We start from the raw sequence: 27958 nt of genomic DNA, 5'->3' as shown, positions 1-27958 counted from the left end.
GAGATGAAGAACTCAAAGTTGAAGAAGAAAACTGAAAGAAAAAGAAGAACAAAAATGGTAGATGAAGAAAATAAAGTATAAGAAGATGAAAACCCGACGATGAAAAAGAAAATAAAAAAGAAGAAAGTAAAGATGCGAAAAGGACAAACAAAAATTAGAAAGAAAAAAAAGCTTGGATAGGACAAAAATGACCAAGAAGAAGTAAAAAGCAGAAGATAAAAACGGCTAATAAAACCAAAAGAAGAATAGTAGAAGATGTTGAAGAATAAGAATTTAGAGAATACAAAGACAATAAAATAAAACAAAGAAGAAGGGGCAGACAAATAAAACAAAAAAATCAACAGAAAAAAACAAAGAAAAAACCGAATGAAAAAAAATCAAGAAGTCAAAGAAGATTAATACAATATATAAGAAGAAATAGTCAAAAACAATGAAAGATAAGAAGGAAAAAACAAAGAATATAAAAGCTAAAAAATAAAGAAAAAGGAGAAGAATAAGAAAACAACGATAATGTGAACAAAAAATAATACGGTGAACAAGTAAGATAAAAAAAAGTACTCGAATAGGTCGAAGACGATGAACAAAAAAAAATGACCAATTGGAGAAGAAAAAAGATAATCAGAAGAAGAAGTAATAAAGAAAACCAGTAGATAGTAGAGGAAGTAAAAGAAAAAAAAATAATAAAATGGAAGAAAACTAGAAGATGAAGAAGACAAAGTAGAAAAAGATAAATATGATGAAAAAACGAAGACAAATCAGATGAATAAGAAGTAAAAAACAAAAGATGAAGAAAATATAGAAGAACAATTTGAAAACAAATAACGATAAAAAAGACCTAAAAATATTAGGAAAAAACTAAAAAGGAGAAAATATAAACCATGAGAGGAGTAAAAAGATAGATAAGACAAATATCTTTAAAAAATGATGAAGAATTTAGAGATAGGGAGAATAATCGGAAGAAGAAGAATAAGAATCTGTTGAAGGAGAAAATAAATAAAATAAAAGACAAAGTAGAAGAAGAAGAAGATAGGGAAGAGAAAAAATTGGATGAAAACCTTAAAAGATGAGGAATTGGAGAAAGTAGAAGAATATGAAGATGAGTTAAAAGCCGAAAAACACCAGAAAAATAGAAAGTCGATGATAACGAAGAAAACGATGGCAATGAAAAAAGAAAAGAAAAAAAGAAGAAGAAAGATAATAATAAAACATTGAAGAAGAAGAAGAAGAAAGGAAATAAAACCTGGAAGAGAAGAAAATCAAAAGATGTGGAGAAGAAGAAGAAAACGTGAAAAAAAAATCAGCAGAATAAAAAGTAAAAAAGACATAGAAAGTGAAGAAGAAAAAAAACAAAAAAAAGAAAAAAAGAAAAAAAGAAGAAAATGATAGAGAAAAAAAATTAAAAGATAAAAAGATAAAAAGATGATAATTCATATTAATCTTATTTTAGTTTGTGTTTATTGATTTTATACACTTATTAGTATTGATTTTAAAGTTTTTAATGTTAGACAATGATTACTTTTATAGGTTAGCTTTATTTAATTTTGTATGTATCAAATTCTTGATTTAATTATTTTTGATTTATGATATAAAATTTTATTTTAGGTTTCAATGAAATTTTTCGGCCCGCGCAAATCACGGACTAAACACCTAGTTAGCCATTAAACCGCAACCACTTGTTCCTTTCAACTCAATTGTCAACAAAGTTATACGTTAAAAGTAAACTCTTGTGAATTTCACATCATGATTTGAGTGGCTCTTGGACATCAACGTGGCACTTGGCCATACTTTTCAAACTTGCCAATATTTTTGTCAAACATCATATACTCCGCTTTGATAGTTTTTTAATAACTAAACCATAACGTGAACGCTTTGTCTACTTGTTAATTTACAATGCAAAATCATATCTTTACTTAAACCAGAATTTTCTCTCATTTGTCTTGGAAAAATCATTCTTTCATGACGACCATGATGGAATCGGTTATGCGTTTTTCATTTTCACTCAATAATTTTTACTCTGTTGGGTCTCCCCTTTCAAGCATCGTATTGATAGATGATCTTGTCCCTGGTCTTGTTGACTGTCTTCCCCGCCAGATTCAAGCCCTTACGCAGTTCAAGAACGAGTTTGATACTCGCGGTTGCAACCATAGTGATTTTTCCAATGGAGTCTGGTGCGATAACTCGACGGGTGCGGTCACGAAGCTACGCCTCACGGCCTGTCTCAGTGGAACTCTGAAACCCAACAGTAGCCTCTTCAGGCTGCATCAACTTCGTTACCTTGATCTCTCTGACAACAACTTCACCTCCTCTTCACTCCCTTCCGAGTTTGACAATCTCAACAAGTTAGAGGTTTTGTCTCTTTCCTCTAATGGTTTCCTCGGCCAAGTTCCTTCCTCCTTTAACAACCTAAGGATGCTTTCCTATTTAGGCCTTTCCCATAACGAGCTCACTGGTAGTTTCCCATTTTTGTGGAATCTAAGCAAGCTTTCCTTTTTAGAGCTTTCAAACAATCACTTCTCTGGAACTTTGAATCCCAACAGTAGCCTCTTTGAGTTGCACAATCTCCGTTCTCTTAATCTTGCTTTCAACAACTTCCGTTCTCCATTCCCTTCCGAGTTTGGAAATCTCAACAAGTTAGAGGTATTGTCTCTTTCCTCTAATAGCTTCTTTGGCCAAGTTCCTCCCACAATCCGTAACCTGACTTTGTTAAACCGGTTGTTCCTTGACCAAAACCAGTTCACTGGTAGTTTACCGTTTATACAAAACCTAACCAAGCTGTATGATATAGTACTTGCTGATAATCACTTCACTGGAACCATTCCTTCTTCTCCCCTCACTATGCCTTCCTTGGAATATCTTGATCTACGTGGGAACAATCTCGCCGGTTCTGTTGGAGTTCCTAACTCATCTACTTCATCTAGGCTCGAGATCCTTTTCCTAGGGGATAACCATTTCGAAGCACAAATCCTAGAGCCTATCTCAAAGCTCACCAACATTAAGAGACTCGACCTTTCTTTCCTCAACACAAGCTACCCAATTGACTTAACCTTCATCTCCTCTCTTAAATCTTTGGTGTCCCTTGATCTAACCGGTAATAGCATATCACCAGCCTGTTGGAGTTCAGATTCAAGCATCCCATCGAGCATGGTATTCTTGATCTTGTCGCGCTGCAACGTCACTGAGTTTCCAAGCATCTTAAAGACCCTTCAAGACTTGCAGCATCTAGACCTGTCCAACAATGGAATCAAAGGAAAAGTCCCTTCATGGTTGTGGAAAGTTCCTCGTCTGAGCTCTGTGGATTTGTTAAACAATTCTCTTAATGGTTTCGAAGGTTCCCCGGAAGTTTTAGTGAATTCATCTGTTCAGATATTAGTATTGGCTTTAAACAGTTTTCAAGGAGCACTTCCTAACCTGCCACTCTCTATTGTCTCATTATCTGCGTGGGGAAATAGTTTCACAGGGAACATACCTCTCTCACTCTGCAACCACAACTCTCTCATGGTTCTTGATCTGTCCAACAACAGTTTCACAGGTCCAATTCCTAAATGTTTGAGTAACTTGACGTTCTTGGTTCTCCGACAGAACAATCTGGAAGGAAGTCTCCCAGATATGTTCTATGAAGGTTCCTCGCTTCGGACACTTGACGTTGGCTACAATCAACTAACCGAAAAGCTTCCAAGGTCTCTTCTAAACTGCTCTTCTCTAAAGTTTCTAAACGTTGAGAACAACCAAATCGAAGACACGTTTCCTTTCTGGCTCAAGGCTTTACCAAACTTACAAGTCCTTGTCCTCCGTTCAAACAGATTCTTTGGTCCTGTCTCTCCTCTTGATAAAGGTCCTCTCGCATTTCCCGAGCTGCACATATTCGAAATATCGGATAACAACTTTACCGGAAGCTTGTCACCAAATTACTTTGTGAACTGGAGATCATCATCACTGCAGATGAATGAAGATGGGAGTATATACATGGGATACAAAAAGGAAACTTCAGTTTCCATAAATGGTTACTATTTCTACGAAGATGCTATAGATTTGAGATACAAAGGTCTAACCATGGAGCAAGCCAAGGTCCTTACTTCCTACGCAACCATTGATTTTTCAGGGAACAAACTTCAAGGACAGATTCCTGAGTCCATTGGTCTCTTGAAGGCATTGATTGCACTCAACTTATCGAACAACGCATTCACAGGACAGATTCCTCTGTCTTTGGAAAACCTTACGGAACTCGCGTCACTAGACCTGTCAAGAAACCAACTATTAGGGAATATTCCTAATGGAATCAAGACCCTCTCGTCTTTGGCGTACATAAATGTGTCTCACAACCAACTCACTGGTGAAATACCACAAGGAACACAAATCACTGGGCAACCTAAATCCTCCTTCGAAGGTAATGCAGGGCTTTGTGGTCTTCCTCTCCAGGAAAGTTGCGTAGGCACTAGTGTGCCATCGATACAAGACGTGAAGCAAGAAGAAGAAGGAGAGGTGTTGAATTGGAAAGCAGTGGCTATAGGATATGCTCCTGGGGTGTTGTTTGGATTAGCAATAGGTCAAGTGATTGCGTCATACAAGCCGGAGTGGCTCGACAAGATAACCCGTTTTTATCTTTGAGTGTCTATCGAGTGGTTGATTGTCTAGTAATAAAGCAGTTCCTCATGTCTGTGTATTCATATACATTTGCCGTTTATACTTCCCTAAACTCAAAACAAGTATGGAGCTGTGCTCTGTTCTATTTTTCTTCTTTCTATACAAGGCGAGATTCCTGTTTTAAAGTCAATCAATATATATCTTTTCTCTCTGTTTTATCAATCGGTGGAAACTGTACAAAACCAAAGCTACGGATCGGGGTAGACCTGAAGGAGAATTGTAGAACCACCCTGGTTAATTCTGTGTACAGTAGTATCCATATCCTTGTATTCTACTCCAGTCATTGATTGCAAATAGTAGTCTCTGTCGTTCTCTGGTGTTCGCTCGTCAATAGCATTGCGTATGTCTCTTACGGTTTGGTTTGATCTAAAAGGAAGATCTATCGATGCCCCAGACCCATCATCGGCCAAGACGATAGATACTGTAATAGTAGTTGGTGCAGTTGGAGCCCCCACAATTGTCCTGTCTTGGATGGCAAAAGGATCAGGGAATGTCTCCGTGCTTGAAACTTCCTCAACAGCGTTACCCTTTAAAGTTAAGAAACCAAAATACTCAGATTGGAAATTGGAGAAATGCAAGCAGTGTATCAACAACATTGAGTTCCCTTCTTTTAAAACTAATGCAAGCAGTGTATCAACAAGACAACAGCATTGTGTTCACTTCTTTTAAAACTATCTGAAAGAAACAGAAAAGGCCAAGCCAAAGAAAGACCATCAAGACATCATAGAATGTAAACTCCTTATGTAATGCTAATATCCACATTGCCTGCTTCTGTTTTGAGCTTAGATTTTAGCAATCACAATTCGAGGAGACAAGCAAGACCATAGTAACAAAAGAAAAAAGTGCAGAGGAAGAGAATGTTACATACATCCACGTGAGACGACCCCATTCCAGGAATAGCCACTGTGACCTTATCTTCACCAGCCTCTTCACGTGACACTTGTGTCTCGGTCGGGCAAGCATTAATCGAACTGTAAAAGTAAGCGAATGGCGGAAAAAAAATATATATATATTCAGAAAGGGAAGTTGAGCGATCCCAAAGGACAGGAGATAGACTCATACTAAGCATTACTCTATAAACCAACATCTACGGGACTATTCCAAAACTTGTTAGAGACAAGACCGCACGTGAAAAAAGGAAGAAGAAAGATAAAGACAAGAAAATCACCTAGAAGAGCTTCCTATTTGGCTACATGAAGCCTCAAACTGTGACTGTGAAGGTAATGATCCCTTCAATGAATGAAGTGCATCTTTCGTCTTCATTAAACTCATAATACTCGCCGAATATGCTTCTTCCACTGAGGACCCTTCAATGCAAAAGCTGACGGCTTGGTCTACATCCCAACCACAGGCTTCAAGGTAAGCGATTGCTACTTCTCTAGTCGTTCCAACAGCCACGACTTGGAATGAACGGATGAGTTGTTCATTATTGGATTGACGCTGCGAGATGAGTTGTTCATTAATGGATTGAGGCTGCAAAGTAGGCGGCGCCTCAGCAGTTTCATTGACGGGCGGCAAGGTTTTTGTGCGGCAAGCCTCCATCGCCGTATCAAACTCCCACTTGAATCCCTCAAGGTAAAAGAGTGCTTCCTCTCGAGACACTGATGCTGCATTGCAGATTCGATCAACAGCATCCCTCGGCGGCGAAGGGTTTTCTTCACTGGTTTGTGTGGAGTTTCCACTTCCCTGAGTGTTTTGAAACTGAAAGAAAATGCATCAACATTTGAGTACCATTCTTTTTTCCAACAAAAACAGAGAAGGTAAACTCAAAGAAAGACCATCAAGAGATAATGTTTTGCGCTTTAGATATTATCAAAACACCATTCGAGAAAATAGCAAGACAGTAGTATGTAGTGCAGAGAAAGATAAGAAATACTACCTTCAATTGAGATATAGCTTCAAGGAAATGTTCTTGTTCTACACCAGCTCCGTTGAGTGACTCTGACGGGTCAAAATCCATCGCACTATACGAGTAAGCAAACGGAGAAAAAATATTCAAAATCTCGAAACCAAATTGTGATATTCCAGCGCTCAAAACACAGAATCCAAATAGACACTAAACCCAAAATCAAGAAATCCACCACAAGAAGATAAATCTAATCAGAAAGAAAACCCTAACGAAACCAATCAACACTTTCTGGAGACAAAATCGCAAAATAGCAAAAGAAATTACCGAGAAGAAGAAGAGCTACTGATTTGGACTGGTGTCAATTTGAATGAATCCATCCATTGACCTACGTTCTGCATCAACCCCTCCGGTACCAATCCAGTCAAAGCAGATGCGTCCTGCGGATGCGACCGCCCAATCGTCAGCGGCGCATTAGATCCCCCAACCGGCGGAGGATAAACCGGCCGATTAGACTTCCTTTGAGAAGGCGTTGGACGGCACTCGTCAAAGAAATCGCCGACGGCTTCTTGTATATTCCACTTTCTGCGTTCTAGGTATCGCACTGCCTCATCTAGACTCGCTCCAAGAGCCGCTTCGCAGAATGCTTTGATTTTTTCAGGTCTCGATTGAGGCGGTTGTTCTTCCTGCGGACCCGGTGGCTGATTCGAACTCTGATCTGAATCGGTCATCAATGGCGGTATATCCGGAGCCTCCGACGCGGATTTCTCGTTTCCCAGCGAAGATTGAACCGTTGGTGACGGCAGCGGCAGCGGCAACGATTTGCTCCGGCAAGCCTCTATGGCTGCGTCCACATCCCCTCGGTATGCTTCGAGGTAATAGAATGCTTCTTCTCGAGAAACTCCTAACGCATCGCAGATTCGTGTCGCCCGATCGTCCATCGTCGGCGAAAGCTGTTCGTCCCCAATTTGGGCGGGACTTTCTACTCTTCTTTTTCAGAATCTTTGCCAAGAAGACGAGGGATAATTTTCTATGCCAAAACGATGTCGAATCACGCAATTATATCCACAAGACGGGAGGGGTAAAATGGTAAGTGTTTATTTGAAATAAATTTGTCATACAATAAATTTGTTTGAAATAAATTTTTTGTTGAGATAAAACTCCTCCAATAATGGTCAAATGGGTCCCAAATAAAACCATGTTTGCCTTCTTCTTTTTGTATTCCATTTTCTAAACCTAACTCTTAATTATATGTGGCAACTCACATCTTCTTCTTCAAGTTTTTGCTCCTCAAATTCCATAAGTCTTGCAAACACATTGAGCAGTTTGGACTTATTGTAAGTATAAGTAAAGTAAGGTAAGGTTCACAAAAAAAAGTAAGCTCTGTTTTGTAAAGTTTAATGAAGTTACAGAGGAGACAAAATGGTTGTTTCAGTGCTCTCTATGTTTCATCAATCGTAGTAACAGTACAGAGTCAAAGCTATAAGAAGTCTCTCGACTCTCTCCGTATCAATTTCCTATATCAAAACATGTACAGTATAAAGCTGTTATGTTCTTTTCTTTTTTACTTTCTATACAAGGCAAGAATCATTTCTAAAGTGATGTACATCTCTTTCTCTCTTTCTACGTGTTTCGTCAATGAATGGAAACTGTACAAAACCGAAAAGCTAAGTGTAGTACAACTGGTGAAGAGTTGTAGAACCACGAGAACCAGAAGTAATTTTGTGTAAATCATCTGTTATTGCGTCTAACTTTTTTCCTTTTTGTTCTCATGAGAAACTATCTCTGCCTTGAGATGATTTAACTTCTGGTTGCAAGATATATGCGGGAAGCTATGGCTGCCCCGGCAACTACAATCGCCAGAGATTTCAGAATTTTCTTTACACTAAAAATGGATTCTTTCGTCGGCAACTCCAACAGATCATTCATCTGAAATACAAGAACCTTAATAAGTCATATGTATAATGAAATCGAGATTGAAAAGATTGAGACGACTAACATTAATAGGTTGGTTCCAGTTCTTCTTGATCCCTTGAAGATGCCCTCTACCAACAACTGCTACCACCGAGCTATGCTCACTTGCAACTCTTAACAACATAGATGCCATGTACCTGAGATATAATGCAACATTTTGCTAAAAGATCAAGAAAATTTCTGGATATATTGTTGACTTTGAATGTTTTAAGATTGCTAACTAACAACTTAAGAGAAAGAAGAGCTTGAAAGGTGGAAAACAACGAAGACTACTATCATAATCATCGTGCTTAGAACTTCAGGAGAGACGTTTTGGGTTTCAAGAAATGTCAAACAAGATACACATTTTACAGAAATACTGATAACCCAAGCTTCAGACAAAGCGGCCAATTAATCTGATGAACTATAAATATAGATAGAGGAATACAATACTAACTTATCTCGCTCATGCACAAGTGTCTCCATGAGAGATGGAAATTCCTTGCTTATTTCTTGAATCACCAATGTTAGCGTATCCACATCGTTCATATCTTTCAGCTGAAAACCATACGATATAATCACCACCTTAATATATACACTTGACTGAATCACATAATCTTAAACGGAAAAAAAGAAACAAAGATTTTTACCATCTTCTCAAGTTTCTCAGGGCTCAGGAGAAAGACAGCTTGAGACACTAAGCTGCACAAAAACTTTACTTTGTGCCATAGAGGCATTTTAGCCCATGTTCTCGTTAACGTGATCTACTTCAACAAATCCGAAAAGAAAAATGAATACTCAGTGAAACACTGATTGAAAACCGAAGAAAGGCTTAAGACTATGAACACATATTATTGAATCACCAAAGTCACCTGTACTGGACGGTCACCTAGAATCACCTTGCCACCATATTTGTTTGCCTCCTCATATGCCACACGAAACTCAGCACCAGGTAAAACGTCAAGCTTGCTGGCGATCTAACATAAGAAAAGGATTAAATTATTGGTACGGAAAATTTAACCTACCATCAAAGAAGGTCTAAACTGAGGAAACATGCCTTTGCAAGAAACCATTCGTAAGCTATTCCGAATGTGTTGTGATTCTCCTTCCACATGTCTATCATTTCCGACATGGTCGGAACCTGGAAAACCAAAACATCGCACCTTTCCAGAATCAATGGATAGAAGAGCCAGACAAAATAAGTATGTGAGCTATATCATTGCATATAAAACAAGTGAAGTACATTCTCTAGGAAAATAATTTCCAACCAGCAGCTCATACTTAGTAATTCCAATAGAAAATTTGGCCATCCTCTGTTTAAATCATAAACAGAGACACCAAAAATAATTATCATCTTCTCTAGCAAAAGAAGCAAAGATGATGCGCAATCTTTCGCAGGATACTACACTGTTAGATGATCATAAAATGCTAAGATGTGATGTATACTGAAACTGGACATGTTATAAGAATCATGTAGAAGCAAACCTTCAAAGCCTGAGGTGTGAGAACAGACAATCGACGTGGACAAAGCTCCACGAAAACGACCTGCAATCATCAGCCACGTACTTAAACAGAGAAAGAGATATAAATAGCTCACTCCTTAATGAACTTTAAAGGAGAAGAACCTGTGGTTTCATGAAGCTGACAATAGCTTCAACTTGTCGGCAAGATTCCTATAAAATAAACAAAAAAAAAAAGCAAAGGTTAAGACAACTATCAAATGCATATGAATGCTAATATGTTATAGTTTCATCAAGCAAAGTTCAATGTGTTATCATTTTCCATGCTTATACACAACCAATCCAAGCTAATTAAAGAAAAATCTAATCTTTGATGAAAGTTCTTCATTTTCAATTCCAACATTTCAACAAAACCACAAACCATTCACCAAGTTTCAATTTTTAAAGAGTATACAGTATACCTGTGAAACATGAGCAGTGCCAATCAAATATACATCGCAAGATCCACCTTCGTCGTTGGACTCGCAAGTTAGAACCATAACGCTTTCCGCGAATTCCTCAGGCAGCTCCAGTTTCGCCGTCTCCTCAGCAGTTTCATTGACAGGCGGCAAGGTTTTTGTGCGGCAAGCCTCCATCGCCGTATCAAAATTCCAATTGAATCCCTCAAGGTAAAAGAGTGCTTCCTCTCGAGACACTGATGCTGCATTGCAGATTCGATCAACCCAAACATCCCTCGGCGGCCAAAGGTTTTCTTCACTGGTTTGTGTGGGGTTTCCACTTTCCTGAGTGTTTTGAAACTGAAAGAAATATGCATCAACATTTGAGTACCATTCTTTTTTCAACAAAAACAGACAGGGAAACTCAAAGAAAGACCATCAACAGAGAAAATAGCAAGACAGTAGTATGTAGTGCAGAGAAAGATAAGAAATACTACCTTCAATTGAGATATAGCTTGAAGGAAATTATCTTCACCAGCTCCGTTGAGTGACTCTGGCGGGTCAAACTCCATCGCACTATACGAGTAAGGAAACGGCGAAAAAAAATTCAAAATCTAGAAACCACATTGTGATTTTCCAGCGCTCAAAACACAGAAGCCAAATAGGTACTGAACCCAAAATCAAGAAATCCACCACAAGAAGATTAATCAAATCAGAAAGAAAACCCCAACGAAACCAATCAGCACTTCCTGGAGACAAAATCGCAAAATAGCAAAATTACCGAGAAGAAGAAGAGCTACTGATTTGGACTGGTGTCAATTGAAATGAATCCATCCATTGACCTATGTTCTGCATCAACCCCTCCGGCACCAATCCCGTCAAAGCAGATGTGTACTGCGGATGCGACCGCCCAATCTTCAGCGGCGCATTCGATCGCGCAACCGGCGGAGGATAAACCGGCCGATTAGACTGCATTTGAAAAGGCGTTGAACGGCATTTGATAAGTTCAGGTCTCGATTGAGGCGGTTGTTCCTCCTGCGGACCCGGCGACTGATTCGAACTCCGATCCTCCGACGCGGATTTCTCGTTTCCCGGCGAAGATTGAACCGTTGGTGACGGCAGCGGCAGCGGCAGCGGCAACGTTTTGCTCCGGCAAGCCTCTATGGCTGCGTCCACATCCCCTCGGTATACTTCGAGGTAATAGAATGCTTCTTCTCGAGGAACTCCTAACGCATCGCAGATTCGTGTCGCCCGACCGTCCATCGTCGGCGAAAGGTGTTCGTCCCCAATTTGGGCGGGACTTTCTACTCTCTTTTTTTTAGAATCTTTGCCAAGAAGACGAGGGATCATTTTCTTTGCCAAAACGATGTCGAATCACGCAATTGTATCCACAGGACGCGAGGGGTAAAATGGTAAGTAACAACAATAAACCAGAAACACACTGACAAGAAGAGTCCGTTCTAACATTTAACCAATAAACCGAAATGGCCAAATGAAAAACTTGTATTCTTCAAATTCTTGACATTTGTGATTTGTTAAGTCAAGATGAAAAAACACTTTAAAAACTTTAACAATGTTAAAAAGGATAATTATCCTCATCACTTTTTCACCATCTTATACTTTTAGATATTTACTCTTACCGACTTACTTTTATTATTATAAGTTTTTTCTTGGTCTATAAATAGACCTTCATGTTATGTAAAGAAATCAACTTTCAGACGAGTGAAATAAGAAACACTCTTCATCAATCTTCTCTCTCCCACTTACCTCTCGTCCCTTTCTCACTTCCTTCTCTTCCAAATTAAATAATATATATATATATATATACATATAAACATACATATACTCACTTATTTTATATAATACATAAAACGTTATCAGCACGAACCGTTCTTATACCGTTCCTATACCGAAAAGGTGAGGTTTAATTTATGATCAATCCGTCTACTTTTATGTTTATATTCTATGGTCGGGATGATAGGCGCTGCCTTCTCCGAACCGATCGTCATGGAGGCTATGCCTTTACGATCATGATCATATGGTAGACTATGTCTCCTCAGATCAAATATATGGTTGGTTTATGATCATATAGTAGTTGACTCCTCAGATCATTACCTCCATATAATAAATGTCCAGAAGACATTTAAGAAAAGTTTTTGAAGAACTAAGAAAAACATGTTATGTCTAGAAGACATACTTGAAAGAAAAATATGTCCAGAAGACATATGAAAAAGAATAGTTCCAGAAGAACTATATAAAAAAATATATATCCAGAAGATATATAAAAGCGTTCCTGAAGAACTGCATAATTAATTTCGTCCAGAAGACGAATATTTATTTTAATTATTGTTCTTTAAATTCTGTTAATTACTGTTATTTAATTTCTGTTTATTATTACTTTAAATTCAGTATTTTAAATTCAGTTTTTATTACGTTTATGAATTCTAAAATTTTATCATGTTTTATTAAAATCAGAATTTTTGAAACTGAAATTTATAAATTATTGTATTGATAACAGTTATCATGTCGAATTTGACAAAACTCGAGATTACTGCCCTTGATATTTCTGGAAGAAATTATATGAGATGGGCAGTAGCTGCAAGGATGCATTTAAAAGGAAATGAGCTCCTTGATACCATCGATAAAACAAAAACAGTTCCTGAAGAGAAAAAGGCGAAAGCCATGATCTTTTTATTCCACCATATCCATGATGGTTTAAAAGATGAATATATCATGAAAGAAGATCCTGCAGATCTTTGGCAATCACTCCAAGATAGGTTTGATCACCAGAAATATGTGATCTTACCAAAGGCTAGACATGAGTGGTTGAACCTCCGGTTCCAAGACTATAAGAGCGTTAGTGAGTATAACTCCGCTCTATTTGGAATCACTTCCAGGATAATGTTGTGTGGAGAAAATATAAGTGATCATGATATGATTGAGAAAACTCTCTCAACATTTCATCCTGGAAACGTAGTCCTGCAGCAACAGTACCGGGCAAACGGATACAAGAATTATTCGGAGTTAATGCAAGTTCTCTTGGTGGCAGAACAAAATAATGAACTCGTGATTTTAAACCATCAATCTCGTCCAACTGGATCAGCTTCATTCCCAGAAGTGAATGTTGCATCGTCAAGCCATGAAAATTGGCAAAGTGGATGTGGACGCGGTCGCGGAAATGATCGTGGTCGTGGACGAGGTTTTGGACGTGGTCGAGGTCGTGGACGAGGAAGAAGATTCCGTCCTGCTGATTTAAACGATGGAAGAAATAACAAAAAGTTCAAGGGTAATGAAGTTGGTCGCAAGCAACATGAGAGTGCTTGCTACAGATGCGGCATGAAAGGACATTGGGTTCGTACCTGTCGTACGCCAAAACATTTAGCCGATCTGTACCAAGAATCGCAAAAGGCGAAAGGAAAAGAAAGTGAAACCAACTTCATCCATGGTGAATCCAGTTTTTCGTTTGATGGTATAAACGATGATACAAATCTCGATATATCTGATTTCATCGTTGATCCCGAAGATATCAACGAAAAACAAAACGAGTAAAATCTTCTCGAAGAAGAAGATGTGACATGATGTATACATAGTGTGACAAATAAAAATGTAAAATATAATGTTTAAAAAAAATGTATCTTTTGTTGTAAATAGGTTTTTATTATAATATAGACTCTTTTGTTTGCTATATTAATTTATCTTTTATAAATATCTTGAATTCAGAAAATGTCAGAGATTAAGATCAAGGATGGAGATATATGTCTGGCAGACAGTGCGACAACGCACACAATATTAAAAGATAAAAAATATTTCTCCTCTCTAAATATGAAAGATTCCGCTGGAAGCGTGAATACAATATCTGGTAATGCAAAAATTATTATGGGCTCCGGAAGAGTCAGTTTTTCAATGCCAAGGGGAACAAAGTTTGAAATAAATGATGCGTTATATTCCCCTGGATCTTACAGAAATTTGTTAAGTTTCAAAGATATCCGCAGAAATGGATATCACATAGAAACTATGAATAAGAACGGCATTGAATATCTTTGCATTACATCAGTTATTTCGGAGAGAAAAGTTGTACTGGAAATATTACCAGCATTATCCTCCGGAATATATTCCACAAAGATAAATATGACTGAATCATATGTTACTGTAAACCCGAAGTTTACAAGTACATTTAAAATCTGGCATGAACGATTAGGGCACCCTGGTTCAGTCATGATGCGGAGAATTGTGGAAAATTCTAATGGCCATCCGTTGAAAAACCAGAAGATTTTTCAATCGGGAGAATTTATGTGTAATGCTTGTTCTCAAGGAAAACTTATAACTCGGCCATCACCAACTAAAATCGGGAATGAATCTCCAGTATTCCTAGAGAGAATACATGGTGATATATGTGGGCCTATTCACCCACAATGCGGGCCATTTCGATATTTTATGGTATTAATTGACGCATCCAGTAGATGGTCACATGTGTGTTTATTGACAACACGTAATACGGCTTTCGCAAAATTCATTGCCCAAATAATCAGGTTGAGAGCACAGTTCCCTGATTATATGATAAAGAAAGTAAGACTTGATAACGCTGGTGAATTCACTTCCCAAGCTTTTAATGATTATTGTATGTCATTGGGAATTGATGTTGAACATCCTGTTGCACATTTTCATACACAAAACGGCATGGCTGAGTCATTGATTAAACGGTTACAACTCATTGCTAGACCGTTAATATTGAGAACAAAGCTCCCAATTTCAGTATGGGGTCATGCTATCTTGCATGCAGCGGCATTGCTTCAGATAAGACCGAGTTCATATAATAAATATTCCCCAATACAATTAGCATCTGGCCAGGAGCCAAATGTATCTTACCTGCGTGTGTTCGGGTGTGCGGTTTATGTTCCGATAGCCCCGCCACAAAGATTAAAAATGGGGCCGCAAAGAAGATTGGGAATATATATCGGTTATACGTCACCGAGTATAATTAGGTGTCTTGAACCGCAAACTGGTGATATGTTTACGGCACGTTTTGCCGATTGCCATTTTAATGAAGATGAATTTCCAGCGTTAGGGGGAGGAATTAAAGAAGTTCCAAAAGATGTTACATGGTGCACACCATCTTTGTTGCACCTTGATCCCCCTACGAAACAACGTGAACTCGAAGTTCAGAAAATTGTTCATTTACAAAATATGGCAAATGAAATACCAGATGCATTCACAGATACGAAAAGGGTGACAAAGTCATATATACCCGCTGCAAATGTTCCATCGAGAATTAATGTTCCGGAAGAACAAAATGATGGAAAAATAGCAAATGAACCCAAAGTTCAGTTAAAGAGGGGGAGGCCGATTGGATCAAAGGATAAAAATCCCCGAAAGAAAAAGAAATTGGGAAAACAAAATGAAAATGGTCCAGAAGAACCACATACAGAGAAAGGTCTTGAAGACGAAAATGACGAAGAAAATCATGAGATTTCCATCAATTATGCCCAAGATGGGATATTATGGGCTAGAGATGAAATAGAAGATAATGATGGAATATTTTCATTCTCTGTATGCAAAGAAATTGAATATGAAATTGATGATCCAGATCCAAGGTCCATATTAGAATGCCAGAAAAGATCTGATTGGGAGAAATGGAAAATGGCCGTAGAAACTGAATTGATCTCCCTTAATAAAAGGAAAGTTTTTGGACCGATTGTTACAACACCTAAAGATGTACAGCCGGTTGGGTACAAATGGGTTTTTGTGAGAAAAAGAAATGAAAAAAATGAGGTGACAAGATATAAAGCCCGACTTGTCGCCCAAGGATTTTCTCAAAGACCGGGAATTGATTATGAAGAAACTTATTCTCCGGTTATGGATGCAATTACATTCAGATTCTTAATGAGTCTTGCGGCATCCAAAAATCTTGAAATGTATCTTATGGATGTTGTGACAGCATATTTATATGGATCACTTGATAATGATATCTATATGAAAATCCCTGAAGGATTGAAAATGCCTGAAGCATTAAGTTCCAAATCGAAAGAAATATGTTCAGTCAAGTTACAGCGATCACTTTACGGATTAAAACAATCCGGACGCATGTGGTATAATCGCTTAAGCGAATATTTACTAAAGAAAGGGTATGTGAATAATGCAATCTGCCCTTGCGTTTTTATTAAGAAATCTTCGTCAGGATTCGTGATCATTGCTGTTTATGTGGATGACCTGAACATTATTGGAACTCAAAAAGAGATTGATGATGCAAGAACTCATATGAAAGAAGAGTTCGAAATGAAAGATCTCGGAAAGACAAAATTTTGTCTTGGATTACAAATAGAGCATTTCCGAGATGGAGTATTCATACATCAATCAAATTATACTAAAAGGATATTAAAACGCTTTTGTATGGATAAAGCGACTCCTTTGAGTACTCCAATGGTTAATCGATCTCTCGATACGAAAAAAGATCCGTTTCGACCTTGTGAAGATAACGAAGAAATATTAGGTCCTGAAGTACCTTATATGAGCGCTATTGGTGGACTTATGTATCTTGCAAATTGTACCCGACCGGATATAGCATTTGCTACAAATTTACTGGCAAGATATAGTTCGTCTCCTACGCGCAGACATTGGAATGGAATAAAACATATATTCCGTTATCTTCAAGGAACAATTGACTTGGGATTGTTTTACCCTAGAAACTCCAAACTTGGTTTAGTCGGTTTTGCAGATGCAGGTTATTTAGCAGATCCTCATAAAGCTAGATCGCAAACTGGATATGTTTTTACGTTTGGAGGAACCGCAATCTCTTGGCGTTCTCAAAAGCAGACATTAGTCGCCACTTCTTCAAATTATGCAGAAACTATTGCGCTTCATGAAGCATGTAGAGAATGTGTATGGCTCAGATCTATGACTCATCATATACAAGAAGCAAGTGGAATAGCCATTAACAAAAAACCGACAAGATTGTTCGAAGATAATGCTGCATGTGTTGCTCAACTAAAAGAAGGCTATATCAAGAGTGATAGAACGAAACATATTCCTCCAAGATTTTTCTCTTATACTCAAGAGCTCGAGAAGAATCAAGAAGTCGATATCCAGTATGTTCGTTCATGTGAAAATGCGGCGGATCTCTTTACAAAGGCGCTTCCTACTACAGTATTCAGAAAGCATATTCAAAGTATCGGAATGCGTTATTTGCGGGATTTATGAAGAGAAAACGTTATATCCATCATTCCAGGAGGAGATTACGTTATTGTACTCTTTTTTCCTTGTCATGGTTTTTATCCCATTGGGTTTTTCCATGATAAGGTTTTTAACGAGGCAATACGTAATACGTTAACGATGATGGATAATTAAGGGGGAGTGTTAAAAAGGATAATTATCCTCATCACTTTTTCACCGTCTTATACTTTTAGATATTTACTCTTACCGACTTACTTTTATTATTATAAGTTTTCTCTTGGTCTATAAATAGACCTTCATGTTATGTAAAGAAATCAACTTTCAGACGAGTGAAATAAGAAACACTCATCAATCTTCTCTCTCCCACTTACCTCTCGTCCCTTTCTCACTTCCTTCTCTTCCAAATTAAATAATATATATATATATATATACATATAAACATACATATACTCACTTATTTTATATAATACATAAAAAACAATTATTTTACACACTTTTTTATTTTTAATAAATAAATTTGTTGAGATGAGAAAAACTCCAACAATATTGTTTAATATACAGAAATGGCCAAATTCCTTTTTTGTGTATTCAACTTTTTTTAACCTAACTCTTAATTATATGTGGGAACCAAACTCACATCTCCTTCTTCTTTAGGTTTTTGCTCCTCAAACTCCATAAGTCTTGCAAACACACCGAGCCGTATTGCAAGTATAGGTCTTTAGTAAGCTAAGGTTCAAAGAAAAAGTAAGCTCTGTTTGTAAAGTTTAATGAAAAAACGGTTGTTTCAGTGCTCTCTATGTTTCATCAATCGAAGTAACAATACAAAGTCAAAGCTATAAGTCTCTCCTTATCATTTCCTATGTCAAAACATGTATAAAGCTCCTCTGTTCTTTTTTTTTCCTTTCTATACAAGGCAGAATCATTTCAAAAGTCATGTACATCTCTCTGTCTCTCTTCGTATTTCATCAATGAATGGAACCTGTACAAACCCAAAAAGCTAAGTGTAGTACAACTGGTGGAGTGTTGTAGAACCACGAGAACCAGAAGTAATAGTGTGCACAGTTGTATTCAAATCCTTGTACTCAACTCCAGTATCAGACTTGAAATAGTAGTCTCTGTTGTTAGCTGCTGGACTTAGCGCTTCAACACTATTGCGGATGTCTCTGACGGTTTGGTCTGATCTAAAAGGAATCCATGCCTGTGTCCCGGACCCACCATCAGCCATCCAGATTTCTATTGTAGTAGTAATAGGAACATGGGTTATCTCCGTGCTTGAATCTTCTTCAACACCATTATCCTTCAAATTTTCCTGCTCATATAAAAATACTCATAAGGAAAAATGGAGAAACGCAAGCAAGCACTGTATCAAGTATCAACATTCATTGACTTCCCTTCTTTTTTAAAAGCTATCTTAAGAAAACAGAGACCATCAAGGGATAAAAGAATGTTAGACTCCTAATGTAACTATGATCCACAATGCCAGGTTCTGTTTTTGAGCTTAAAGCTTTTATCATGCACAATTCGAGAAACAAGCAAGACCATAGTCAAATATTGCGCAGAGAAAGAGAGAGAGAGAGAAGGTTACACATACTACTTCCACGTGAGACGACACATTTCCAGGAATAGCTACGGTGACGTTTCCTGTCTCGCTCGAGCCAGCATTAATCGGACTGCACAAGTTTAGATATGGAAGTTTAGCGATCCTGACAGGACAGGATAGTGAGGCTAAGCATACTCTAGAAACCAACATTCCATACTTGTTGGAGACAAAAAAAGGAGACTCACCTAGAACTAGAAAAGCTCCCGGTTTCGTCTTCTTCCAAGTAACCTTGATTTTGGGAACCATGTGAAGCCTGAACATCCGATGTTTCTTCCTCATACGGATCATCTTCTATGAGACAGCCGACGGCTTGGTTTACATCCCAGTTGCAGAGTCTAAGGTAAGCGATTGCTTCGTCTCGAGTAAATCCACCCGCCGCCTCTAGGAATAAATCTATGAGTTTATTATTCAATTGAGACACTTTCTCCGGTGAATTCTGCAGCTGATTCGAACTCCTACGTGAATGGATCATCAATGGCGGCCGTGCCTCGACGGGCGAAAGGGTTTCTTCCTGAATATTCTGAATCTGAATGGAAAAATGCAGGCAGTGTATGCATCAACATTAAGAGTTCCCTTCTTTTTAAACTATCTTGAGAAAAACAGACAAGGAACATAAGAGATATAAGTTGTTAACGCCTTATGTAGAAACTAAAATATTCATATCCTTCATTCCTAGGTTCTGTTTAGAGCTTTAGCTTTCAGCAAAGACAAATCGAGAAAACAGCAAGACAATAGTATATAGTGCAGAGACAGATAAGAATACTACCTTCACTTGAGGTGACGCCATTAGCGGATTATGTTCACTGCCAGCTTCTTTCAGTGACTCTGCGCTTGAATATTGGTCAACAGCCTTACCCTTCAGATTAATACGGTGTAATCAACAACATTTAGTTCCCTTCTTTTTAAACTATAGTAAGAAAACAGACAAGACCAATCCAAAGAAAGACCATCAAGACATAATAGAATGTTTGCTCCTTATGTAACTATGATCCACAATGCTTTTGTTCATTGCTAGGTTCTGTCTTGAGTTTAAAGCTTTTAGCAAGTAAATAGTACACAGAAAGAGAAGGTTGCATACACCCATTTGAGACGACCCATTTTCAAAGAAATAGCTGATGGCGTCTACTAGATTCCCCTTGCAGCGATTGAGGCAAGCGATTGCCTCTTTTGGAGACGCTCCATTAGCCACTTCGCAGAATGAGTCGATATATTCCCGTTTCAGTTGACACGGTTGTTCAGGCGAATCCGGAAGCTGACCAGAACTCATACTTAAATTGCTCACCGTTGGCGATGGCTGAGCCTCAGGGGATTCCTCGCTCACCATCGGCGGCGAAAGGGTTCCTTCCTTGATTTGGGCGAGACTTGTACTTTCCTGAATATCTTGAATCTGAATTATGAACAGTCAAAACAGAAACAGAGAAGGGAAACTCAAAGAAAGACCATCAAAGAGAGTATAGCTTGTTAACTCCTAATGTAAAACTAAAAGGTTCCAATTCTTCATTTCGAGGTTATAGTTTTGAGCTTTATCTTTTAGCAAACACAATTTGAGAAAACAGCAAGCCAATAGTATGTATATAGTGCAGAGAAAGAAAAGATTAATACCTTCACATGAGTTGACGCCATTAGAGGTCTAGCTTCAGGGATATATTCTCCACCGCCTTCTTCGAGTGACCCTGTCGGATCAACCTCCTTCCCACTGTACAAGTAAAGCAAAATAAAAAGATTCAGATATGGAAATTTAGAGAAATAGACTCATACGCAGGAATAATAATCTAGAAACCAACAATTTACAAGGATATGATGAGTGTATATCGATCAAGAAAACAACATTTATAATTCACAGTCGAGACAAAGAACCAGAAAAATACACTAAACCCTAAATCAAAAAAGAAATCACCAGAATCAGAAAGAAAACCCAAAAACATTTTCGGAACTTGTTGGAGATGTATCACAAAAGAAAATTTACCTGCTTTGGCCTTCTGTCAAGTGATTTTGAAACTGCGATGGTAGAGGTAATCTCCTCAAAAAGTCCTGCATCAACTCCGATTTCGCCTCCGCCATGGATGCTTTATCCCCAGAGAACCCCTTCTGATACGACTGCGAACTCGATGCCAATCCCATCAATGGAGATGCGTCCTGCGAATTCGATCGCCCAATCGTCAGCTTCGTATTCGATCGCCCAGTCGTCGGACGATAAGTCTGCGGATTCGACTTCCTTTGAGAAGGCGTTCGACGACGCTCTTCAAAGAAACAGTTAAAGGCTTTGTTCGGATCCCAATCTCTGCGTTCGAGGTACTGGATTGCCTCTTCTACAGTCGCTCCAAAACCAAAAGCCGCTTCGCAGAACGATTTGATAAGTTCATTTCTCAATTGATTCGGCGGCTGACTCGAACTCGGGCGTGAATCGGTCATCAATGGCGGTTTATACGGAGCCTCCGGCGCGGATTTCTCGTTCCCCGGCGAAGATTCAAGAGTGAGCGACGGAAGCTGCAAGGTTTGGCTGCGGCAAGCCTCTATCGCTGCATCCACATCCCATAGGAATCCGTCGAGGTAATAGATTGCTTCTTCTCGAGAAACTCCACACTCATCGCAGATTCGTTTCGCCCGATCATCCATTGTCGAAGATAGGTTTTCGTCCCCAATTTGGGCGGGATTTGTACTTTCTTTCATAATCTTTTCTTTGCCAAGAAGACGAAGGCTAATTTTCTTGCTAAATACAGCGTCGTTTAAAGTGCAGTCTAAAAACGACGCCGTGTAACCCAATTACTTCCACAAGACCCTTTTTCTGCGAATAAAATCGACTAATTTTGGACTCTATATTAATAAGAAAAAACTATACACTTACGACAAAAAAAAAAAAAAACTATACACTTTCTGTGTTAAATTGTTGAGAAGAAAGACTCCAACAACATATAAAAAAGGCCAAATGGATGGATAATAAAACCGCGTTTTTTTTGTATTCCTTTTCTATTAAAAAAGGCCAAAGGCCAAAGATGTTTTTTGTATTACGACAAATGGATGTTTAACCTATCTCTTTTCGTTGCTAAACCTATCTCTTAAGTATATATGTTGCAATCAAGCTTACTTCTTCAAGGTTTTGCTCGAGTTCTTGCTACGTTTTATAGTAAAGTCTACGTCATGTAAGTCATTTACATCCACACTACGCGAAGGGTAAACAAATCATGAACTATAAACTTGACTAAAAGAACTTTAATCGAACTATATTAAAAACTCATATTTATACACACTTTTCACTCGAAAATTTGCTAACAAAAACTCACAACAAATTTATATATAGAAATGGATAAATGGGTGCAAATAAAACCACATTTTCTTTCCTTTGTTTGTACTCGGAATTTTGTGTGTTTTGATAACCTATCTCTTATAAGTTGCAACCAAGCTCATATCTTCTTCTTCAAGTTTTTGCTCCTCAAGCTCTATAAGTCTCGCAAACACACCGACCAAAGGGGCAGTATTATACGTACAAGCCTCAGTTTGAACGTAATTATCCCTCTTGTCAACAAAATCATCTAGGTGGTCAGGTCCTCCGACCAAAGCCCCAACTAAAACACTTGGATTAGGCTCGGACCGTCCATACCAATTATCATATCCTTGAGTGCATCCAATGAAACCTTTGTGTTCTTTATAAGAAGCAATGGACGCACCTCTGTGATGAACCCTAGTCGGATATTTCGGACCGTAACCAACTAGATAACTTGTTTTCATCGGATTCGATCCCAAAATGTAGTCGATTTGTGATTTCGCAAACCCGAGCATCTCGTCAGGAGTTACGGTTCCTTCGTGACAGTTCAGATCGGAGTTTGATTTTCGGAGATGGTCGGAATATACGGTTAAGAGGAACGATGCGGTGGAAACGTACTGCATGTTGTTCCATTGCCGGACGTAGAGTAAACCGGCCGGAGTTCGTTGGACATTTGTGCCGTTGATGTTCTTGTTGAGAATTGAGCATAGGTAATGATCCGCCTTTGATTTGTATTGTTGTATGACTTTAGAATGTTGCTTATGCTTTTCTTCTTTTATTAACTGAAAAATGAGGCAACAAATTAACCATGAATGAGAATTACTAGAAAGACAACTTAAATTTCAGTTGAGAAGAGAAACAAATACGTTTCCCTGATTTGTGGTTCAAGTAAAATCAAGAGAATTGTGAAGATAGTCTAGACTTTTATATCAAAATTAGGAATATGGTCAAGACTTTTAAAGAAACATTACCAAAACAGTCTAAAATTCTTTTAAACTGGTCTAGAACTTCTAAATGGTTTTCCCATTTATCCCTAAAATTGTAGTGATGTTGCTTTAAAAAAAAAAACAAACTTGATTGAAATATCGTTGACCATCTATGCATAAGAAAATTGCTTAAGCAAGTAGGTTTAGAATCACGTGCCGTAGAACAGAGCCATTTAAAGAGAGGCACCCGCTTAGATGTACAGAAGCACGTGACTTTTGGTTCTGTTTCTGCTCTATAACTAACTTTTTAAAAAGAAACTGTTAATTTTAAATTTTTTATTGTTGCATACAAAGAGAAAGTATTTGAGTAGTTGTTGAATATGTAAGGTGTGGTGGGAAATACCTTACTTTGCGTTATAACCTAATCAAACGTCAGAACGTTAAAGCTTGGTAGTCTCTTCACATAAACGCAATAATTTGAGCCTAGTTAAACTATATGAATTTGGACCGTGTATATGCTTAATTAATCAAATAAGAGGTTAGTCCTATGAAGACATTAGTTCACTAAATTAAATAATAATATAAAAAAAGGTTTTAATTCCATGTTTGTTGAAAATCTTAGGTTGATTGTTTGGCTCGTAGTGTTAGAATTAGGAATATTTTGCTAGTTCGTTTGTAAACTCTGTTTTATTTTCCTGATTAGTTAACCATACCAGACCGGACTCTTAATTTAATTATGTATGTAATTGATACCCAAAAAATAAATAAAAAGAATACTAACCATGGAAGCGAGGAGTTGAACGCCAGCGAATTTAACGTCCCAGCTAAACTCGGACATGGCCCAAGAAAGGCCACCGAGTTGGTGAGCCATGTCAACCACATAACTCATGTAGTGATCATTGTCGGTGGCTCGATAAAGCCACGTGGCACCCCATAAAAGCTCGTCCATGTAACCACTCACCGAGGCATAATAACTTTTCACAACTCTTAGACTCTCATCATATTTTCCTCTGTACTTGTCTCCAAACTCAAACAACTACACCAAAAACCACAAAGTACCATAACCAAATATTAAAATCAAAAGACCCATTAAAAAACAAAATTTGTCTGTTGCAACAAAACATTAAAAATGTGTATGTACTTGTTGGGCATGGTGCAAGAGAAGGTGAGAGTAATGTGGATTAGTTGTGCGAAATACGATCGAAGCTGCCGCCATCGCCGCCGCAGTTTCTCCGGCGAGATCTGATCCCGGATTGTTCTCGTCGATCTTAAAAGCTCGCCGTGAAGTAGTCATGTCTTCTGGTCTTTGCCAACAGTAGTGGTCAGTGTCACCATCGCCTACTTCGGCCCATAAAACATTTGGGCTTGTGTGTGCTTTGATGAAGTAATCTGTTCCCCATTTGATGGCTTCAAGCGCGTGAGATAACTCGCCGGTGGAAGCGAGTGAGTCACCGTACTCTATTACACTCCACGATAACATCGTCACCGTGAAAGCCATCGGAAGTCCGAACTTAACATGGTCTCCGGCGTCGTGATATCCTCCCACTAAATCCACCTTTATAACCCAAAATTCCAAAAATTAAAATTTAATTAATTATCAAGTCATTTTCAAAACTTAAGAATTTGTTTTTAACTGAACAACAACAATTGGAAAAAATTTAAAAGTCACGTCATTGAGTAAATGAACAATAAATCTCAGTCTTAATTAGCTTTTAAAGTATTCCTTAACTAGAGATTTTTTTTCTTCTCAAGTCTCTTTTTTCAAAACTAAAAAGTGAAATAAGTTTGAATTTTTTTTTAAAAAGGAAAGCATTAAAAAGAAAGAAGAAAAAAAAATGTTGATGATTATGAGTTTTGTAACAGAAACAAACCCCTTGCTCGAGACCATCGGTGAGACCGGAGTGATCACGCCACGTCACGCGCTGGTTGTACGGAAGTCGACCTGATCTCTGAGCTTCGAAGTAGAGTAAGCTTTTAGACAATGCTTCACCGTAGTCGAATCCTCCGACGTCTGTCTCTGACGAATCACCGATCAACGACGCGGCGGAGGAGATAGTAATGAGAAGAAGAAGAAGAAGAAGAAGAAGAAGAGGAAGAAGGAGAAAATGACATTGCTTGTGTCGGTGAATCTCACTCGCTGTCATTTTTGTTGATCTCTCTCTCTCAAAGTCTCTGTTGGAGATAAAAGGAAGGAGGGAGAGAGAGAGAGAAAGCGATGGACTCTCTCACTGGTCTCTCTCTTTCTCTGTTCTTCGCAGGGGATATTTGAAAGCTGTGTGGAGTGGTGGAGGAGAGAGAGATGACGTGACTTTTGTCTCTTTTTATTTTTTTTTGTGAGGTTACTTTGTGTTTTTTTTCTTAAATCTGAAATATTTCACATGCGACTTTTGCTTTTTCCACATAATAGTGGTAATGGGCTAAATGGGCGTAATTTATGCAGCTATTTATTGCTTTTGTTGTGCAAATCTGGACGAATTATATTGGAACTGCATATAAATTAGTAATATACTACACTTTTTAAAGTTCAAAATATTGACTTTCCTAGTTATTTTTTTTTCTTTTCAAAAGTGTATAGTAATTTTAGCTTATTTAGTGATTTTGTGGAAATTGAAAAAGTAGAAAGGAGATGAGTCGATTGTATAGGAAGTGTAACAGTTGAAGAGTATGATTGGGAGTTTTCGTTAGATTTTTTTTTTGTTTAAATTATAATGATTATAAAGTTCCATGAAACGGTCCAGTTAATTAGTAGGCTAATTATTACAACTTAATTGGGAATCTGGGATAAGAAGAAAAAAAACGAATTTTGAAAACTCGATTTTTTAATTTGCGAGGCAGAGGATCATTACTTGACTGCATTATGAAACAGAACAAAACTTAAGAAGACAATGCTCAAAGAAACGGAAAATAGCCCATTATTACATATTTAATTCTTGATACACTTACACAACTCTAAAATTTTGATTAGTTCTTCACAAACTTCCACAAACACCACGTTTACCCACATTTGAAATCAATCACTCAACTTTTACTTTTCACGTCCATGCTTGTATAAAAATTTACTACTATGGATTATGGATATCAACTTTATAAAAACTTGTATAAACCATCATTTTATATCAACTTTGTATCCTTATATCTATGAATATTAATATACTTCATCTCTTTTCATATCTGAACCGAAAACTCTAAATATGAAGAATAAAAATTGTGATGGTTCTTAAACCCGTATAAACACCAAATCATAGATGGCAATCGACAACAACGACGTATATCAAAACTGTGTTCATTTCGTTATCGTTACTGCAAACCAAATTCTTAGAATATACTTATATATAACGTCATATACTCATATATATATATATATATTTTTTTTTTGACATCCATATACTCATATATATTTGTCGACAGAATTAATACTCATGTTTAAAACGGAGGGGTATGCCACTAAGAGACACCTACACGTGTGCACCAGTTCCTACACCCATAAATTTCGCAGTAATTCAGGTTTTCCTGAGTCACTTCACTTGATCACCGGTTAAGACGGTTTATATTTTCCGAGCACCGACATTTTGAAGTGGGCCCACTGTTTGTTACCTTCGAGACTCGACCGACAACTAGGTCAAACTACTTTAACTTAAGCAACCAAAAGGTGATTAGCGCCACTAAGCATGGAGGCGTAGAAATTGATATGTTGTTAACGGGAAACATGTGCTTATTTGTTTATCATTAAACTACACTATACAACACAACTGCTGATAAACAGAACTGATTTTTGTTTGTTCATATACATGATTGACATTCATAGATCAAAGTTTAGATTCATTTCCCTCACATCACATTTCATTTAAAAAGTGAAGAATCGATCATTCATCTGTTGTCTGAGAGGTAAACAGTAATTAGAATTAAAAATATTGTGTAAAAACAAAAATTCTTGTAAGTTTGTTTTTGTTTTCTTTAGGTGATTTTATTGTTAGAGCATATAGAAAAAGCCCAAAATTATGTTTTACATGTCAAAACCATTAGTCCATGTTAGATTCATATATATGTTGTTATGAGGATGAATGTTAGATAAAAACAAACACAAGATTTCTTTATCGCTTTGCATAAGCAATTCATTTGCCATTTGGTGTGTGTGGTTCGTGCAACGCGCGGGAAGCAATCCGGCTCAATTAACTCCAAATCTACGGAATTAATAATGCTGTCGTTGGTGGGTCCCGTCTTCATTCCAATTTCCCAAAAAAATAACTCAAATATTATCAAATGATTAGGCGCCACGTGTCTTTTCATGACAGAAATTTCTCCAGCTCATCACCGACGCCTTCACACTCCAACGAAGCTACACTATTCCACATTTCCACCTACGATCGTGTAAAGAGACTTTTAATACAATAATAATTAACTTATTAGAGTGTAATGATTTCATTTTGTTACCATGTGTCAATGTATGGTTAGCTCACTTAGTGAGTAAATGTACTTATTTAGTTCTTTTAGGAGAGATTGAGTTTTTAGTTTGTGTCTGAGTTCGAATATTCGTTACCTTTAGGAAAGGAATGGTTTACGATACGGTTTCGCATATGTACTACCAAAGGCTCGATTTGTGATATATAAAGAAAAAAATCATATACTTACCTGTCAAAGTTGCCCATCTCCTAAGACTTCTAAAGAA

At 37.7% G+C, this 27958-nt stretch overlaps 6 protein-coding genes across 6 annotated transcripts; 2 read left to right on the top strand and 4 right to left on the bottom strand.

Moving 5' to 3' along the window:
* The first annotated feature begins 2261 nt into the window (after positions 1-2261).
* Positions 2262-4798, top strand: LOC18027608 (receptor like protein 42). The gene is made up of 2 exons (XM_024148217.1): positions 2262-3677; positions 3801-4798. The coding sequence occupies exons 1-2, from the start codon at positions 2410-2412 to the stop codon at positions 4603-4605; spliced, it is 2073 nt and encodes a 690-aa protein (XP_024003985.1). The 5' UTR covers positions 2262-2409; the 3' UTR covers positions 4606-4798.
* Positions 4799-4829: 31 nt separating this feature from the next.
* Positions 4830-7428, bottom strand: LOC18027607. The gene is made up of 5 exons (XM_024148355.1): positions 6815-7428; positions 6521-6605; positions 5810-6342; positions 5510-5612; positions 4830-5168 (listed from the first exon to the last, which is right to left on the bottom strand). Exons 1-5 carry the CDS (start codon positions 7426-7428, stop codon positions 4830-4832), a joined length of 1674 nt encoding a protein of 557 aa, XP_024004123.1.
* An 859-nt stretch (positions 7429-8287) lies between these two features.
* On the bottom strand, positions 8288-11600 carry LOC18027606. The gene is made up of 11 exons (XM_006410376.2): positions 11119-11600; positions 10835-10913; positions 10362-10697; positions 10066-10113; positions 9926-9985; positions 9498-9581; positions 9313-9417; positions 9091-9204; positions 8898-8998; positions 8487-8598; positions 8288-8416 (listed from the first exon to the last, which is right to left on the bottom strand). The coding sequence occupies exons 1-11, from the start codon at positions 11598-11600 to the stop codon at positions 8288-8290; spliced, it is 1650 nt and encodes a 549-aa protein (XP_006410439.2).
* A 1260-nt stretch (positions 11601-12860) lies between these two features.
* Positions 12861-13886, top strand: LOC112081585. The gene has a single exon (XM_024148354.1). The coding sequence runs from the start codon at positions 12861-12863 to the stop codon at positions 13884-13886; it is 1026 nt and encodes a 341-aa protein (XP_024004122.1).
* Positions 13887-18501: 4615 nt separating this feature from the next.
* LOC18027605 lies at positions 18502-21774 on the bottom strand. Its single transcript, XM_024148353.1, has 6 exons — positions 21071-21774; positions 20707-20800; positions 20294-20491; positions 19290-19483; positions 19096-19207; positions 18502-18813 (listed from the first exon to the last, which is right to left on the bottom strand). The coding sequence occupies exons 1-6, from the start codon at positions 21772-21774 to the stop codon at positions 18502-18504; spliced, it is 1614 nt and encodes a 537-aa protein (XP_024004121.1).
* A 551-nt stretch (positions 21775-22325) lies between these two features.
* LOC18027604 (endoglucanase 11) lies at positions 22326-25598 on the bottom strand. The gene is made up of 4 exons (XM_006410374.2): positions 25164-25598; positions 24434-24847; positions 24074-24328; positions 22326-23148 (listed from the first exon to the last, which is right to left on the bottom strand). Exons 1-4 carry the CDS (start codon positions 25434-25436, stop codon positions 22480-22482), a joined length of 1611 nt encoding a protein of 536 aa, XP_006410437.1. The 5' UTR covers positions 25437-25598; the 3' UTR covers positions 22326-22479.
* Between the last annotated feature and the right edge of the window lie 2360 nt (positions 25599-27958).

This window comes from Eutrema salsugineum, unplaced genomic scaffold, assembly GCF_000478725.1.
Source record: "Eutrema salsugineum unplaced genomic scaffold, Eutsalg1_0 scaffold_10, whole genome shotgun sequence".
Taxonomy (NCBI): domain Eukaryota; kingdom Viridiplantae; phylum Streptophyta; class Magnoliopsida; order Brassicales; family Brassicaceae; genus Eutrema; species Eutrema salsugineum.
This window is presented reverse-complemented; position numbering and strand designations above follow the sequence as displayed.

Excerpts from the sequence above, each read along its gene's own strand:
- LOC18027607 (XM_024148355.1), bottom strand. The coding sequence starts at position 7,428 with ATGGACGATCGGGCGACACGAATCTGCGATGCGTTAGGAGTTTCTCGA. Across the intron at positions 6,606-6,814 it reads AGTAGCTCTTCTTCTTCTCG|TGCGATGGATTTTGACCCGT; the intron begins GTAATTTCTTTT and ends TTACTCGTATAG. Across the intron at positions 5,613-5,809 it reads CAAATAGGAAGCTCTTCTAG|TTCGATTAATGCTTGCCCGA; the intron begins GTGATTTTCTTG and ends TTACTTTTACAG.
- LOC112081585 (XM_024148354.1), top strand. The coding sequence starts at position 12,861 with ATGTCGAATTTGACAAAACTCGAGATTACTGCCCTTGATATTTCTGGA.
- LOC18027605 (XM_024148353.1), bottom strand. The coding sequence starts at position 21,774 with ATGAAAGAAAGTACAAATCCCGCCCAAATTGGGGACGAAAACCTATCT. Across the intron at positions 19,484-20,293 it reads ATATCGACTCATTCTGCGAA|GCGGCGGGTGGATTTACTCG; the intron begins GTGGCTAATGGA and ends TTATTCCTAGAG. Across the intron at positions 19,208-19,289 it reads GGGAGCTTTTCTAGTTCTAG|GATCGCTAAACTTCCATATC; the intron begins GTGAGTCTCCTT and ends CTGTCCTGTCAG.
- LOC18027604 (XM_006410374.2), bottom strand. The coding sequence starts at position 25,436 with ATGACAGCGAGTGAGATTCACCGACACAAGCAATGTCATTTTCTCCTT. Across the intron at positions 24,848-25,163 it reads CCGATGGTCTCGAGCAAGGG|GTGGATTTAGTGGGAGGATA; the intron begins GTTTGTTTCTGT and ends TGGGTTATAAAG. Across the intron at positions 24,329-24,433 it reads TCTTGCACCATGCCCAACAA|TTGTTTGAGTTTGGAGACAA; the intron begins GTACATACACAT and ends TTTTTGGTGTAG.
- LOC18027606 (XM_006410376.2), bottom strand. The coding sequence starts at position 11,600 with ATGGACGGTCGGGCGACACGAATCTGCGATGCGTTAGGAGTTCCTCGA. Across the intron at positions 9,418-9,497 it reads ACGAATGGTTTCTTGCAAAG|ATCGCCAGCAAGCTTGACGT; the intron begins GCATGTTTCCTC and ends TTCTTATGTTAG. Across the intron at positions 8,417-8,486 it reads ACTGGAACCAACCTATTAAT|ATGAATGATCTGTTGGAGTT; the intron begins GTTAGTCGTCTC and ends CTTGTATTTCAG.
- LOC18027608 (XM_024148217.1), top strand. The coding sequence starts at position 2,410 with ATGCTTTCCTATTTAGGCCTTTCCCATAACGAGCTCACTGGTAGTTTC. Across the intron at positions 3,678-3,800 it reads CTAACCGAAAAGCTTCCAAG|ATTCTTTGGTCCTGTCTCTC; the intron begins GTCTCTTCTAAA and ends CCGTTCAAACAG.